We start from the raw sequence: 15,510 nt of genomic DNA on the forward strand, positions 1-15,510 counted from the left end.
CCTAATGTCTGAAGGTTGGAAACAGAAAATTAATTTTTCAGGATGATTGCTGATGACTGCTACCATAAAATGGCTGGTTGGTCTAGCCTTTCCAGACAGAGAAAAACAGTCAGGGATAAGATGTGCTAAGAGGATGAATTAAGAACCCACCCGTTTGGGATACAAATAGTACTGATGCAGGGATCTGCTCTATCCAGACAGTGACCTGAGTGACCTGGAGCCAAGGCAGAAGAGAGGAGCACTGTGGTGTTCTTTTCTGCTCTCTCATCTACCCACTGCTACTTCAGGAGGTCTCATCTCCAAAATAGTTCAGGCACCAGGACCGCTGCACACAGATCTCAGCACGACATCCAGCTGGGTATGAAATCCCACCACAAACCAACTAAGCAATTTTTCTATTAGATCAGCAGCAAGAGGCATTCTATTTTGTACCCCTGCCAGAGATGTTTGAGTTTAAGCAGAAACACAGAAATTAGTCAGCAAAGTCAAACTACTCTATCCTAGGCACACCCTTGCACTGCATCTCTGCCTGAGTGCCTTCCACGCTTACCTTGAATTGTAAGTATTTCAGAGTGAGGGATTTTTTTGCCAATACCTACAAGAAAAAAAATCCTATAAAAGGGAAGGTTCAGCTAGTGTTCCCCCCTAGTGCTGCTTCAGTATATGTCTGGGATAGAAAGAGATAAATCTGTTCCTTGGCCTTGGCTTTCATGGAAATTGGAGCTTCTAATATTGCTGGTCTGTGGCTCCTTGTTACCCATTCTGTGCACAAAATAAAGTGAGTGTATCGGGGGGGAGCGACTGTTACCTGCCATGTCACTTGTGACCAGATCTAGTTTTTGCGGTGTCTCCTTCTCATTACTATAGCTAATGGTAAATTCAGTCGACTGATGTCGGGTGAAGGGCTGCTTGATTTGTTTCCAACAACCTGTGATAAAGAAATAAAAATAGAAGACATCAGAAAGTTAAATGCTTAAAATCAGAAGGCTGATCAGAAAGTTAAATTGTTGTTGTACTCATTGCTGTCAAAAAAAAAAAAAAAAAAGCCCCCTAAATTTGGAGGGTGAGAAAGTGAATTATCAGCTGAGATTTTCAAGTAAAAACTATGCTATATAGAGGATTTTTCTCATTTATCTTTCTTGTCAAGAAGGGCTTAAACTCTGTAGGTGCCTATATTTATACCTTAACAAGGTGTATCAGTAAAATACCAGCTTTAAACAGCTGCATCATTTAAGTAGCAAAAATAATGCTTGAATTTTTTTTTTTTTCAGTAGCATGATATAGTTTCTGTTTACCTGATATCTCATCACCTGCGCCTATCAATTAATTTGTTCTCACAACATCCTCGTGAGGCAGAAGAGAGAACATCCGCAGTGTCAGTTCCCTGCCTGCTTCCTGTAACGTGAGGTTTATGGAGGTGATGTGAGGTTTATGGAGAGGTGGGGTCAGCTCCCAGCTTGCTGAGTCCCAAGCCTGGTTCACAGTGTTTAGGAGCTTGATTTATGGAGCGCATACTCTACAAATGAACTGAGTGGGTAAGAGGCTATCTCCAATTTCATGGGATTTGTCCTCATTAGCAAGTAAGAAAGGATTATGATGTGACCTTGAAAAACCATATTAGAAAATATGATGTTAAGTACAAATTAATTTTCTAATGAGGGTGAGCTGAAATGGGTAACAGAGTCCCTTTCCCTGTCGTCAGCACCTGATGAGGGATGAAATTTTGGAGCTGAGCTGTTGCAAGAGATGTGTCAAGAGACACACAAATGGCTTAGTGGTTTCTTTTTTTATGGAAAGCTGAGATTCAGAAGGATATTCCTCTGCAGAGTTGGCCCACCAGGAAAAACAGCTAAACCCCAACTTCCAGGCTGGGAAGAGATCCTGCCCTAGAAAGCATAATTGAGCAAGACAAAGTATGTTACTTCACCAGGGTTTTGCAGGCATCTCCTAAAGCAGAGTCCTCGAGCCAATCTTCTGCTCTGATTTTACATGTGAAGTACAAATCAGTTTTGATAAGCTTCATAAATACAGTCCCAATCGGGGAGGGCAGCAAGATGGAAACACTAAAGCCATAAAAAATTTATTAGCCCTTGCTCTCTTGGAGGACAGCAATCCCCTCTGCTGTGGGGAAAAGGAGGAAAGTAGCAATTTTCTGCAAAATAGGTGTTTTGGAGGAGCGAAGGAAAGGGAGGGCACCTGGGAGCACTCTTGTATGCTAATTTATGCGCCTGGTATAATAGATCTTTTGCTAATTGCCTTTCTGTCATAGAAACCAAATTACATTGTTTCTCTGGGCACCGTGCTAGGATGACACAAGTGGGACTATCGCTTGCCATTTCCCTTGTATGAAATAGTGAATTTGAATGAGGGAACGTGGCTGTTCTTTGAGAAGCATTTCACGTGCAGTGGCATAAAACCCTTCCCATTGGCCCAGCAGACACGACAGGACAGGGCGAAGCTCACCGTTCTCCACTAACCTGATTTCTGAGCATTGGAAAATCCATAAGAAAGTCCTTTGGCTTCTTGCCTGCGAGAAGAGGAAAGCATTTATAAACTTCTGCACTCACAGCATTTCATCTTCACTCCTTTGCTTCAGCAGAGAATCTGTGTTTAGCAGCTGAGAACAACTGTTCGCTTTTAGTTTCTGGAGGATGGCGTTTATTAGACTGCAAGGCATGCAAACCAGGATTTTGACGCTCGGTTATTTCCCCATCTGTATGTACGTCCTGAGTGCTGCTGTTCAAGCTCCTTCTGTCTGGCACTCGTTGAGCTGATGTGTGCATGTCCTTATCTGTCACTCTAGGTTATATTTGGGGTCTGCTCTTCTGAATTCTTTGACTAGTTTGTAGATTTTACTGGAAATTCAGGGCAGGGCTGGGTGCTGCTAGAGAAGCAGCAGCATCGCTGGAGCTTTGCTTATACTTCCAAATCCCTACCTGCTGACAGATGCACCTCCCTGTTCTGCATTCGAAAGCAGGTTTGTAGGAAAGGACAGCTAGTGGGACCCAAAGCTAGCAATGCTTCTTCCAGTCCTCTGACTTGTGAAATGAAGTGGCTTAGTTTTATCTGCTTATCTCAGTGTGTGTGTGCAACTCCTTATAGATCGGCTGCAATTTCAGCCTGCACGGTTAAGTGCCCTCAGTGACCAGGAAGCAGAAACACAACAGGATGAAAAAGGAGGGAAAACGCTTCAGATAGCTCAAACGTTCCCTGTACTGATTTTTTGCTCTGGTTTGGTGTGCAAACTGTTCCATCTTTGACTTCACCACATCTTAGCACTCGTGGGTATACGTAGGCTGAAGGGACCAGCCAGTTGCATTGACTGTAAATTGGGGGGTGCAGTTGTGATTTAGTTCACCTTGGGTTTCGTCTGACCGGGGGTTGGTTGAGAAGTACAATTTACAGAGACCCAGCGTGGGTTCTGTTTGGAAGGACGACTTCCAAAAGATATTAATTTCCAGTTTCCTGGTAGAGAGGCTCTGGAAAGAGGGCATGTAGTTGGAAGCACCAGCTAGGTAGCCACAAATACCTCCAATGACAAAAGACAGTATCTTACTTTCGTAGGGCTGCACAGATACAAATTCCAGAGAACAGGAACAGACACAGCACTATGAGGATTGGGACAATTATAGCTGTAAGCTTTAAGCCTGCATGAAGAAATAAATGGATAAAAGTTAAAAAGGCAAATTACTCTGAAGCTAGATAGTTTTTACTGCAGAGAACACAGCAAAAGGCAGATAATCTTGCAAGAATGCTCCTTGCGAGAGGGCATGAAGATGTAAAATCATAAAACTGCAAAACTGCTCCTCAGCCATTCTTAGCTGCCACGTACATATGTGGAACAGTGCTGAGTCAGAAGAGTTAATTGCATTTCTCAAGGCTGACACTTGGTTTACTATCTATACACATCCTTACAAAGAGCAGCTCTTATTACATGCTAGGTAACTTTTTTAAAAGGCCCCTTACAGCAACACTGTTTTCAGTTGCTTATGAAGCTGCTAAATAAAGCTGCAATTCTCTATGCTGAGTATCTGGCTCCCGCTGAACTGGTTGAAACATTTCACTCAAAATAGTTCAAAGATTTCCAAGACTGGAGACAAGGAAAAATGTTTTGCTCGTGTTAAACAAAAATGGTTTTGAGCAGGGATTTGGGAATTATCTGTGGGGTGGCTTTTGTGTCAGGAGTGTGCATTTCGCTATTCCTGCAGACACTTACAAGGCTTTGAAAATAAGGCAGTGCACATGTCCACAGGGTATTTACAATTTAGCAGATAAAATCTCTAAAGATCTCATTTTCAGTGAAGATGGATAAAATTTACCAATATCACTGCACAGATGAACTGAGCTTTCTCTTGGCAAGAGAAATGAAGTTTCAAATCTTTTTTTCTTACAGGGATTACTTCTTGCAACCAGTTTGAGACAGCACTACAACCATCAGCTACCCAACTGGTAGCAGTGTTTGGTGTGGTGGGCCTCAATTCCTTCCTGGCTATGGATCCATCAGATAGCCTAAACAACAAATTTTATCTGTTTGCGTTATTAAGATCTAAGAAGCTACCTCCACAACATTAAAGGATAAAGATTGCAAACTAAGGCACTGAGGGAGAAGTATGTGAATGTAGCTTGTCTGAGACCCATGAACATGAGCATTATGAAAAAATGTTTAATTACACGATTGTGCACTACTGTACGGTGCTTGGTGCTGGGGACCTGCTCTGGGAGGAGTAATGGTTGATATGGGAGGAGTTAAGGTAACACTTTTGTGAGACCACTGTCTCGTATGTTACAAAAATTAGAAAATAGAGGGAGGGAGTGAAGAAGACGAGAGCTCCTCCAAAAGTGCTTATGAGCGCTCAGCATAATCCATTGAGCCTACCAAGCACAGAAAATAATCAATGTGACAGGGAAAAGCAAGCCTGATATTTCTCACATCAAGGAAATTAAGGCTTTCAATTTTTTTCTGTGCCTTAAGACAAAAACAAGCCATGCTCCTCCCTATTCTCTCTGTAGTTAATCATTAAAAAAGTCTGAAGGGAAAATAAAAGTTTTGATTTGTGAGAAACTTTAAAGTTTACTCAGGCTGGGATGAAGACATGATGTATCGTAGAGAAAATGTAGTGATGTGTAGCATTACCTAAATTGGTTTCTTCTGATGGGATGGGCTCTGTAACGGTTCTGTCTTCTTTTCCAAGGGAGGTTTCAGTGCTCTGACTTGTTTTTTGCCACATTGAATGCGTAAATGAACTGTTCACTGCAACAGAGAGCAGGGGATCAGTTGTGTCATGGTAGCACTGTGCACTTTTGGGGCACTGTGCCTGGGAAGCACTGCTTACCCCATACCTTGCATTATTCGACAGCCGATCAGCTCAAGCTTCAGTGCTATGCGTTGGTTCCAAGTCTGAGGGATGATCCGCACGTAGCGGGCCACTATCGGGGGGATGAAATTATTGCGCACGATGTCACCAGAATTGGAGTTACCTTGGAATATCTGCAACAAAACGCAAGCACGTTATTTGCTGTGTTTTAAACGTCTTTCTCAAAAATGCTCCTGATTTCTACCTTCTATCGTTTTCGTTATCCAAAACCAAATATATCGATCATCTGGGATGTAGCCATAAGACTTTTGGAAATGGGAGCTCTGAAGAGAAACAGTCTTTTCAGTTCTGACAGACGATCACATTTTCCTATTAACTTGGAGAAGAAAGATGATCATTCTTTTCAATTCTGTGTAATTTCTAGTTAATGTATGCTGGTATAATGCTATCATTTTTTATTTAATAGCACTGCAGTGCCCTTCCTTGGGCAATGGGGGATACAAACGTAAAAAGAAAAATAACCCGACCAAAGTATTTATTTATTTAAAGTGAAATATTTTTAGACATTTTAGTAAATTCGTCAGCTTTCTGTACGAAGATTGAAGACTACCGATTAGCTATGTAGCTGTATCTCTTTCTTTCTGTACTTATACAGTGTTTCCCAGGATTGGTTCAGCCTGCATGCAGAACAGTAGCCCTTGCAAAATTAGTTCTTGGAGATGTTTTGGCATGGCCTATGAGAATTTAAGAGCCTGGTCAGATAGGGAAGCAAGCTCAGCATATCTTAGATAAGACAGCAGGCCACACAGGGTTCAGATGGGACAGGTTTTGTCATGCTCCATAGCTGAAACACATCATATATAATAATACTTTCATAGTTTTATTTGTAAATAACAATTAACAGTGGAAAACGGCAAAACAGCAGATTTTAGATGGCTAGTGTTCAAGAAATTCACCTGTTACTAGGTTGACTTTTCACTTTTTGGGCCAACATCCCCTAAGTTTAACATTTATCACTTAAAAAATCTTAAGCCAATTAACATCGTGCAGTGACATTCCTTTCTGTACAAACTAAGAAAATCAGAGCTGTTGGAAATCTCTCCACAGGTCTCACAAGTTTCTAAAAACTAGAGTCAAGACTCAGGACCAGGAAAAGCCTTACCCTGGAACAAGCTAATCTCCCCCAAAAAGGATTAGTGATCTGGAGCTGCAGGAGCAGAGGGGCTTTTGGACCATGAGTTTTACACAGAAACATGTTTGCATACTGACTTGTGCAGCACACCCACTGCTTGCAGGAGCTAGTTGCGCTGCTTTTATCAGTTCATTGTCAAAATCATTCGGAGTCTGTGACAGCTGTTGTGTGTACAGGTTTTTCGGTTTATGAGCATTTATTTTAAGTGCAATGATATTGGTTCCTACAGACTTTTGTCAGGAAATTCATGCCTGTGTGGGGCAGGAAGTGGGGCAGCCCCCAACGCCACCCAAAGAGAAGCTCAGTCTGCAGGTGCAGCTCCACCAGCAGAGCTGTGCTTCTCCCCGTGACGGCTGTTTTGCTTTTGTGCTCTTTTATTTTTCACCATCCTGGTGTATCTAAAACTGAACCTCAGCTTTGCTGATACAGTACAACTGCTGAGCTGAGCTAAATACTTGTCCAAATGGCCTCTTGTACAGCTTCAATTACACTTTTTTTTTTAATAAAAATACTACACACACTCACATGCCTCTGTATGTATATCTCACAACTTCATCAAGCCCTGGATAGATTCCTTGTTTCGACAAGCTCTCTATCTACTCCATAGCTGTAAATTACTCTGGTGAAGGCTGTCCAAGTCCAGACAAGTTTGAAACTCCTAATCTTTCTTGACAGTGAAAGCCTGTCCTTCAATGTCAAGGCAGCATATGCATTTTTTCTCTATGCTTTTCCCACTTTCTCTTACCTTTTCTTCATTGCTTAGAATTCCTTTGTAAGTTCTCCATTTCGAGTTGTTATTTTTGTAGTTCATTATAAATGTCTTTACATAAAAGTTAAAATTCAGTGTAGTAGATCCAGAACCAGTGGTTTTAATTCCTAGTAACAGAATGCAGAAGACATTTTCAAGTTAGGTTTCCTTCTCAAAGGAAGATTTTCAAATGCAAACACACAAGAAAAAACAATTCAGAGACCTTTGCCTTCAAAGCCTTAATTTACTTTTCAAACTATGTTTGGAATTCAAGGGTTGTCACTAAGTTTAAAAGTTAGGGCAAGAATGGAAATCATCGCTGAACTGTGAATTTCAAAAAACAGAACTTTAAACAGAACCCAAGTTAATGACTCCAAAAATGGTAAAAGTTTGTTTGTGTTTTGACATTATGGTCAATACCAGAAGTATTGACCATAATGTCAAAATTGACCATTGCACTTTCAGCAGCAACTTTAATTTACTTTTTTAATCACTAAACCAGGGGTTAAAAAAAGGAATCTCTTTCACCAGGGCCATTATTTCAAATTCTGTGACTTTGAAACCTTTCTTATTGATTCAAGAAAAGCATTCTCAATAGATCCTAAGCAATCATTTACCATACATCCAGATTCTACTGGTCTCTGTGTAAATATTTTGTTCTGAGCCTACAGCATCCTTACAGATCATGCATGTATTAGAGTGAGTCCAACCCTTTATTATTATAGGAAGACCAGTCTTGTGAATTGCTGTGATTTCTTTAATATGAAAACAATATCCCTTGATACATAGCATTTATTGAAAGAAAGATTGCATTAGTGCATTATTAGCTTTTCAACTGTATTAGGTTCTTTCTCCAGCAGAAAACCCAGCTTCTAATAATCAGTGTGATCTACCTGTTATTCTCTTCTTCTCTCCCAAGTCTATCTCTAACCATTCACGGTTACTGCTGTGGTTAGAGGCCCAAGCCAGCCCCTGGACTTGAAGCCAAGCCTTGTCAGGAGACCACTGGAACAGCTGTCCAAATTCGTTGGTCTCCTCCCAGTAGGAAGACGCAGTGATCTGGCTCTTGGAGAGGAATGCTTCATCCAGACTGAGGGATTTATTGCAGCCTAGGAGTCCCAACACAGACAGACATAAGCAGTTATTTTGTGCTTTCACAGCATATTTTTACATTAGGCTAGCAACATATGAAGACCGCCCACAACAGCCAAGTCAGATGTTGCTTAATCTGGTGCTAACCTGATGCTGTCCATTAACTGTGGTGTTTGCCGGTCAATTTATAGTGGATAATGCAGTACTGGGATGGAGTCCCTCTCCATTACCAACTCAGCTCCTACATACACGACACCTTCTGACTGCATCTGTTATTTTTAATTTGCCCTTTTGTTTTTTAATCTTCGAATATTTTTTTTATTGTTGTCCATGTGAAGACTTCTTATATTTATTTATTTATTTTTCCTTCTGAAACATAATATTTGTGTTTAGAGTTTGGCATTCGCTAATTTTGCTGTACAAAACTTTTCTCAGATGAAGGCACTGTACTGAAAGGAACACTTTACTGTAAATATTTCACGATTTTCACCTGCAGTGAGGACTAGGAAAGTTACTCATTAGAGAAACTCCTTGATACTGCTGCCAAGAGGTGATATCATGAAGGTTAATAGCTGCAGGCAAGTATTATGAAATCCACCAAAGAACCCACAAAATTCTACACATCAAGGTTCCTCAGAAAAAATGGGCCAATGTGATATGGTTCCAATGAAGTTAAAAATAATTTCCTGGCAATTTCAAAGGCCTATCTATGTTCAACAGTTTTCAGTGGAACAGTAAATGATTTTATCTAAAATGACTGAAATATAACTCGAATGAATGAGCACGAACTTTTCCCCCCTCTTTGCTGTGTTTTATGTAAATTAACAGCTTGACAGATTAAAGATGCTTTTGCTTCTTTGAAACTCATAAACAAAGGTAGCTCTGTGTAAGTTCAATGTAAATATATTTTCATTCCTCTGTGTGTTTTAGTTCTGGTATAATGAAGATGGAACTTATAAATATCTGAAGAAAAACTGCTTTCATTTTCTGCCACCTAAAGTACATAAAAATAGAATTATCTGATTGCCATTTTTCATATGCTAGCACCAGAAACGTAGCATCAGAATGCTATTTCTGTTTCTCATCTATGTGCATATGACCTATTCCTATTCTATTTTTTTTTCTAGCTCACTTCATATCCTCTCATTTATTTTTTTTTTTATCCAACTTGCCGATTTAAAAAATTGTTGTCCTAAAATATCCTTACTGGACACAGTCTAACATTTACAATCTGATTACTTTTCAAAACTTTTAGGAAAATACTTAAATAAAAAGGTAAAATGTGAATATATAAGAAGAAAGGCATTATTCTTACCATTTGAAGTAAATATAAACCGCTTATCTGACAAGGAACCACTGTAAGAAAAAAGAAAGTATTTCAGCCTTTCAGGAACCAGCCATAGGAGTGCCAGAACATGGGTGGTTTCATTGTGGCACAAAATCACATTTTATCTAACAAAATATCTCTGGCCAGATAACTGCTTACTTTGCTGCTTGACTACCTACCCCCTAAGAGCACTCTCGTGCATCTCACGCTGTGTATTCAGGTCACTAACAGCAGTTTTGATCATCTGCTGTGCTTTAAGGTGACCGAGTCCCCGTCTCACCAGCCTGTTACTCGTCCTGTGCACTTCTGCTTCACTCCTCTGTACAGGGCCCTTATGGCTTCTCCGAAATCCTTCACCTCCTGCTCCTCAGACCAGCCAAATAAAAGCATGCAAAAGAAGCCAGAAGCTAGAAAGACAACAGGGACTTACACTACCTACAATGCCTGCTCCAGTGTGGGGCTAAATGCTCTTCTCCCATCCATTTAGAGTAACTTCAGTGAAATCAGTGAACTTCTGTTGATGTAAGTCCACATCCTAGTTTGAAGAGAATCTATCCTTAAGTTATGCTTGGTTGTGACTAAGCCACATTAGCTCTGGCCATTCCCACGTTGGCTAAGCATGCACATCAGTCAGACAATGCAAACTGCTGCTTGGTTTAATCTGATTCAGATTAAACAGATTATGTTCTGGTTAACAATATGTAATCTGTTATAATCTGTTATAACCATGTCCAACAGCTCTTATTAGGAATTGTTCTTTTGTCTTTGCTAACAGCAGCACATCTGTGGCTTCCCTTTTGTCCCTCCTTGTAACCAACTACTTTACTTCCAGAGCAAAGCCAATCCTTTGGCCACTCCGCACAGCCCTGCACAACTCAGACCACCACAAAATAACCATAGCAAGAGAAAGCTGTACACTCCTTGTCCATCCAGAGAGCCACTTTCCTTTCTGATTCCCACCGAGATGCCCTGAGATCTTTTTCCAAAAATGATCCCTTTGACTGGCTGCATATTCAAAATGAAAGCATGGGTTTTAACCTGGAATTCCTGCATATTTCCTGAAAATCTGACCCCTTCAATGCTGTTCCAAGTGGCTGCATGCATCAGGTGCCCTTTTTTAAGAATCGTGGCCAGCACAACTGAGCAGAGCAGTAAAACAACTGCAGTTCAAAACAGCTCCCCTTCAGGCTGCCCTTTGTTGTCAGCCAGGAGAATTTCCCCAAAGATTACCTATAACAGTCCATCAGCCCATAGCCTAACAGTGATGCACACGGCCATATGTTTAGGGAGTCCTGCAAATGGGGAAGTGGAAAGTGGTCCTGTGTCAAGGTCAAGAAAAACACTGCTTTTTTTTGTCACCGAGGGAAAGTTGATGCCTACAGGCAAACAAAGTCCTTCAGGGATGATGGAGGGCGTGGGGAGGGAGCTGATTTATTTGGGCATGTAGGCGGTGGAGTAGCTACGCTGAGAAACTCAACCCCTCCCTCCCACATCTTCCCCCCAGGCGATCCTCACGGGCCATCAGATGTGCTCTGCTTGCTACAAGCCAGTTTGGAACTACAGCCAAAACTATTTTTGCTTTCTTAGTGAATGCAAAGCGATCCAATTCAAAAGAGGAAAAGAAAAGGAAAACATGCAGTGATCAGTAAAACCTCCCCAAAACAGAAATCACAGCACTCCTCAAATGCTTATATTTATATATATATACACTTATATATTTATACACTATCCCTTCATAATAAAAAAGTCACCGAGGTCCCTTTCAAACTACAGGTCTGCAATTTTAGCAATGAAAGGGAGGAGGTTAGCATTCCCAGGATCTATAAAGCTATAAAATCAAGCTGAAATATTTCTGCTATAATTCCGCAAGTCACCGAGGAGGACAAACTAATTCAGTGAGTGGTAATTCATCAATTTTGTAATGTGACAGGTGGCATTTGTCACACAAATTTCACTTTGTCCTTTAAGGAATGGCATCACCCTGTGCTCCTCATTTTCCTGGCAACCTTCAGGATCCTGCCTAGCCAACAGCATCAGTGACAGCATGGCAGACCTGTGCTGGTGCCTCTGAAATAAAAGAGAAAAAAAAGGATGCTGCTTTACATGATAAATGTGTGTAAATCTCAGATCCATTTTTTCCAGAGTCAGTCCCAAGGAAGCTTCTTATAAGCAGCGCGGGTTAACACCACATCACATATTTCACAATTCATGAGCATGTGGGCTCTTCAGTTTTCAAAGACAAATGATTTCACATGTGCAGATGTACAGTCACGGGCCTCCACAGGCAGCTCACATTACAAAGTTAAAACCCCATATATTTGTACTCGGGTAGCAGAACTGTCCAATAAATCCAGCAACTTGATCTTCATTATATCATTTGCGGGTTCAGGTCCGCACATGGGGCACGGGAGCTGAAAATCTCATAGATAACAGGGCATAACAAGCGCACTGAAAAATGAAGTCAGGGAAGCCAAGGTCAGGTCTTAAGGGCTGGCAAGTGAGCGATTCATAATTCTGCTGTTACATTATAATACAGATATGTAACAGCCCAATGCACACAAGCAGCGGCTTTGGATGAGGTCAGTTTCAGCTCAAGTCACCAAATAATTTAAATCTTTAATACTGAAATCCACTATAAAAGAGATTTTAAAAACTCAAGTAAGCTTTCGTTTAAGGGAGTGCAAAGAGCTGTGATGACACTGCTGTCTAAGCATCGTTCTTTCCTTGCTGACGCTGGCTGTTTGGAGGAACGTATTGTAGCACAGAGGTACCCGAGGACGGTGAAAGTAGGCAGCTTTGGAAATACATCTCATAAAAGCCTTTTTAAAGCATGAAATGCACTGGTTCATTTTCTTAGCAAACATGCCCACTGTTTCTAGGGACACATTTCCATTTGAAATACAATGATTTCCCTGCATCCTCCCATGTACCTCTCCCAGAATAATGGGATCACACCAGCAGTTCATCAGCTCCTGGGATCGCCCCAGCTGCCAGGAGCAGCAGAAGCATCCTGGGAATGGCTGTGCTCACCCTCCTACTTTTCTAAAAATCACGCCATCTCACTTGTAGGGTTCCCATTATGACCCCATTCACCTTTGGCTGCCTGAATAATCTGCAGAGAGATGTGGATGGCTCCTTGGGGCAAACCAGTCCCTTTGAGAAATGCATCGTCCTCAAGGAGTGCCCCTTCTGCCCCGGGATGCAGGAGAGTTAGGGTGTCAATGCTCCTCATTAGGGTGCCCTGTATAAGAGTGATGAATATGAGCCCGGATGGCTCATTTCAGCCTGGGAGCACACATCTTGGCTCTCGCTGGAGCCAGTGGGAGTTGTACCACTTGGTGTAACAGAGATGAGTCTTCGTCTCTGTGGGCACCTTCATTACTCATGTGAAATTTATAAGACTTTATGTGAGTAGCAGCGTTAAAAGGACACTTGGCGGTTAAGTTCACGGGTTAATTATGCAAACAGTGTTTTCCCCCAGCACATGTACATTTGCTGTCTTCTACGCTTCATTCGTTGCTCACTAACTCTTGTACTGTGAGAAAATACAAGTGGGAATCCCAGCTGTCTTTCATTATAACATTTTATGTGCTACTCTCTGAGTTACTCCTGGGATTCTCAAGGATCACACACACACACACACAAATGTATATAAATGGTTCTACGACATCTTTAGCTACAGCACCAAATATTTAATTTCTAAGGGTTTCACAAAGCTGGCATGTGTGACAGAAAGAATTTGTATTGTTTGTTCTATGGAAAGGCTCAATGCCTGACCTGAGCTCTCAGTCCTGCTTTGCTTCAGAGAAAATTATAGTATTTTTCCAAATATTTTAGCTATTTAACATGTTTAAGAAAATAGAAAATATTTAGGCTTTAGGGGCCTTCTGCTAGAGGTCAATGTGCTACCCAGTGATGTACATGCTACCCACTTTGTGTATTCCAGTGCCAAGATACAAAGCCATTCAACCTATACTTAAGGTTAATAACAGCAACAGATCAGATGACTGCTTATGTTTTCCACAGGTTCACATGCAAATATGGCCCAGGTCACTGGGATCGAGACTTAAAAATTAAACATTTGATTACATAAATTTGCTCATCAGCTGGCAGAAGTGAAATGCATACATGGAGAGCTTTAAATTAGTTTCAGTTTTAACACCACTATGTTTCATGGTGATCCTGTAGTTAGTTTGGCTATTTCTGTTTCAGTGACAGAAGTGAGACTGAATGCATACAAAATGGCTGATATGGTACTGTAGTTTGTTGTAGTTTGTTGTAGTTCTTGTTTCAAAATGAAAGAGTCATATTGTCTTAGCTCCTTTAGTCTATGGGACTGAAGACATTTCCCTTTCCACAAAAAAAAAAAAAAAAAAGGATCTTGCGAAATCCACATAACATTTTAAAATTAAAAAATATGAACCAGCAGGAATGACAGAGGCAGTTGCTAGAAGGGCTTACTGTACTGGATAGAGATTAGAGGATTTATTTCTACTTCAACAACAGCACAATTAAAAGTCAGAAGATAAGTGGTAAATATAACACCCTTGCTATAAATATTCGAAAAGAGAAGAATTCTGAACATGTCAAAAGCACAACGTTTAAGAAGGTATTTACTGAATCCCCTATGGCTCAACGGCACTTTTTATTTATTCATGCTTCCTAGGGTTTTTTTTAAACTCTAACATGAATTTAGCATGATTTATTAGCACATCGATTAAAGGTGTTTGTTGCAGAACATCGTACTTTCATGTATCTGCTAACAAGGTAATTTGCAAATGTGTTTTGGAAGGAAAAGCAAAAAGAGAAAGAAAATACAGCCCTGTGCTGCATAAAGCCACATAAACTTGGAATGTTCTCCTACAATCTGCGCCAGCACAATTTTAGTACAGCCATAGAAACAAACCCCAAAAGCCCCAAGACCCACACCCAACATCTTCTCCTTCCCCAAAAAAACATTGGTGTGGTGTCCCACCTGCTTCTGCTGACCTGCTCAGTGCATTATGCTCTGGGGATCACCCCCAGAGCCAGCGACGGGCACTGGTGGTACTCACTCATGCGAGGGGACGCCATTGGCGACGACACCTTCATAGCGGCTGATGCCCTTCTGCTGGGTGACGCTGATCTGCCCGCCCAGCTCATCCGCGATGATGCCCGCGTGTATCGCCGACTTGCACAGCAGCGATGTCTGAAAGGCAGAAGGCAGCACACCAAAACACTCAGGGGATGGGGCTGAAAAAACAGTAATGCTCCCACTCCCAAGCCACTCTTAGGGAAGTGTTGGAGCACGGAACAGCCTGCACAGGCACAAGAGCAGTAGGAAATGTGTGTATGGGGGGGCACCCACAGCAGGAATCTTTGAAACAAAATACATCTGTTTCTAACATATGATTTTTATTTTTATTTTTGAAAACAAGAAAGCTAATGATCTGGTTCTGGGAAGGTGCTGTAAAGTTTTAACCTAATAAATAGCTGGCCTGCCTCAGGAAAACAAAGTCAAAGGCAACATGACCAGTCTTCTTTGCAAAGGGAAAATCAGAATTACTTCCTGAACTTACCTGAAGGCAGACCTGTCTGTTACTGTGTACTGCCTTAGGATTTGAGGCATGGTATGCACTGGGAAATTCAGCTGTGTGTCATTCACATGGGCACCTCCACCACTTCCCAAGCTGGGGTGCCTGACTGTCCCCTCCGGGTAGGGCTGGGTGCGCTGGGGACAAAGGGGCAGCAGAGCACGTGGAGCCCTGAAGGCCCTTCCCATCAGAAAGCTGAATCCCGTGTTCACGGCTGAGGGAAATTTTCTTTCAAAAATTCCTCCGCCTAGATAAGATCTGCA

At 41.5% G+C, this 15,510-nt stretch overlaps 1 protein-coding gene across 4 annotated transcripts in view; it reads right to left on the bottom strand.

Moving 5' to 3' along the window:
• The window catches only part of DCBLD1 (discoidin, CUB and LCCL domain containing 1), a 48,915-nt gene that overhangs the window by 4,133 nt on the left and 29,272 nt on the right, over positions 1-15,510 (bottom strand). Inside the window, exons 6-15 of one of the 4 annotated variants that reach the window (XM_068677621.1) lie at positions 14,729-14,862; positions 9,663-9,703; positions 8,149-8,364; positions 7,253-7,383; positions 5,341-5,488; positions 5,135-5,251; positions 3,557-3,647; positions 2,478-2,527; positions 809-928; positions 551-595 (exon numbers count right to left, since the gene is read on the bottom strand). In XM_068677621.1, coding sequence (XP_068533722.1) covers positions 551-595; positions 809-928; positions 2,478-2,527; positions 3,557-3,647; positions 5,135-5,251; positions 5,341-5,488; positions 7,253-7,383; positions 8,149-8,364; positions 9,663-9,703; positions 14,729-14,862 — 1,093 coding nt within the window. The remainder of the gene's footprint in view (positions 1-550; positions 596-808; positions 929-2,477; positions 2,528-3,556; positions 3,648-5,134; positions 5,252-5,340; positions 5,489-7,252; positions 7,384-8,148; positions 8,365-9,662; positions 9,704-14,728; positions 14,863-15,510) is intronic. The other 3 variants (XR_011095097.1, XM_068677622.1, XM_068677623.1) reach the window with 3 other exon arrangements.

This window comes from Anas acuta, chromosome 3 (assembly GCF_963932015.1).
Source record: "Anas acuta chromosome 3, bAnaAcu1.1, whole genome shotgun sequence".
NCBI lineage: Eukaryota > Metazoa > Chordata > Aves > Anseriformes > Anatidae > Anas > Anas acuta.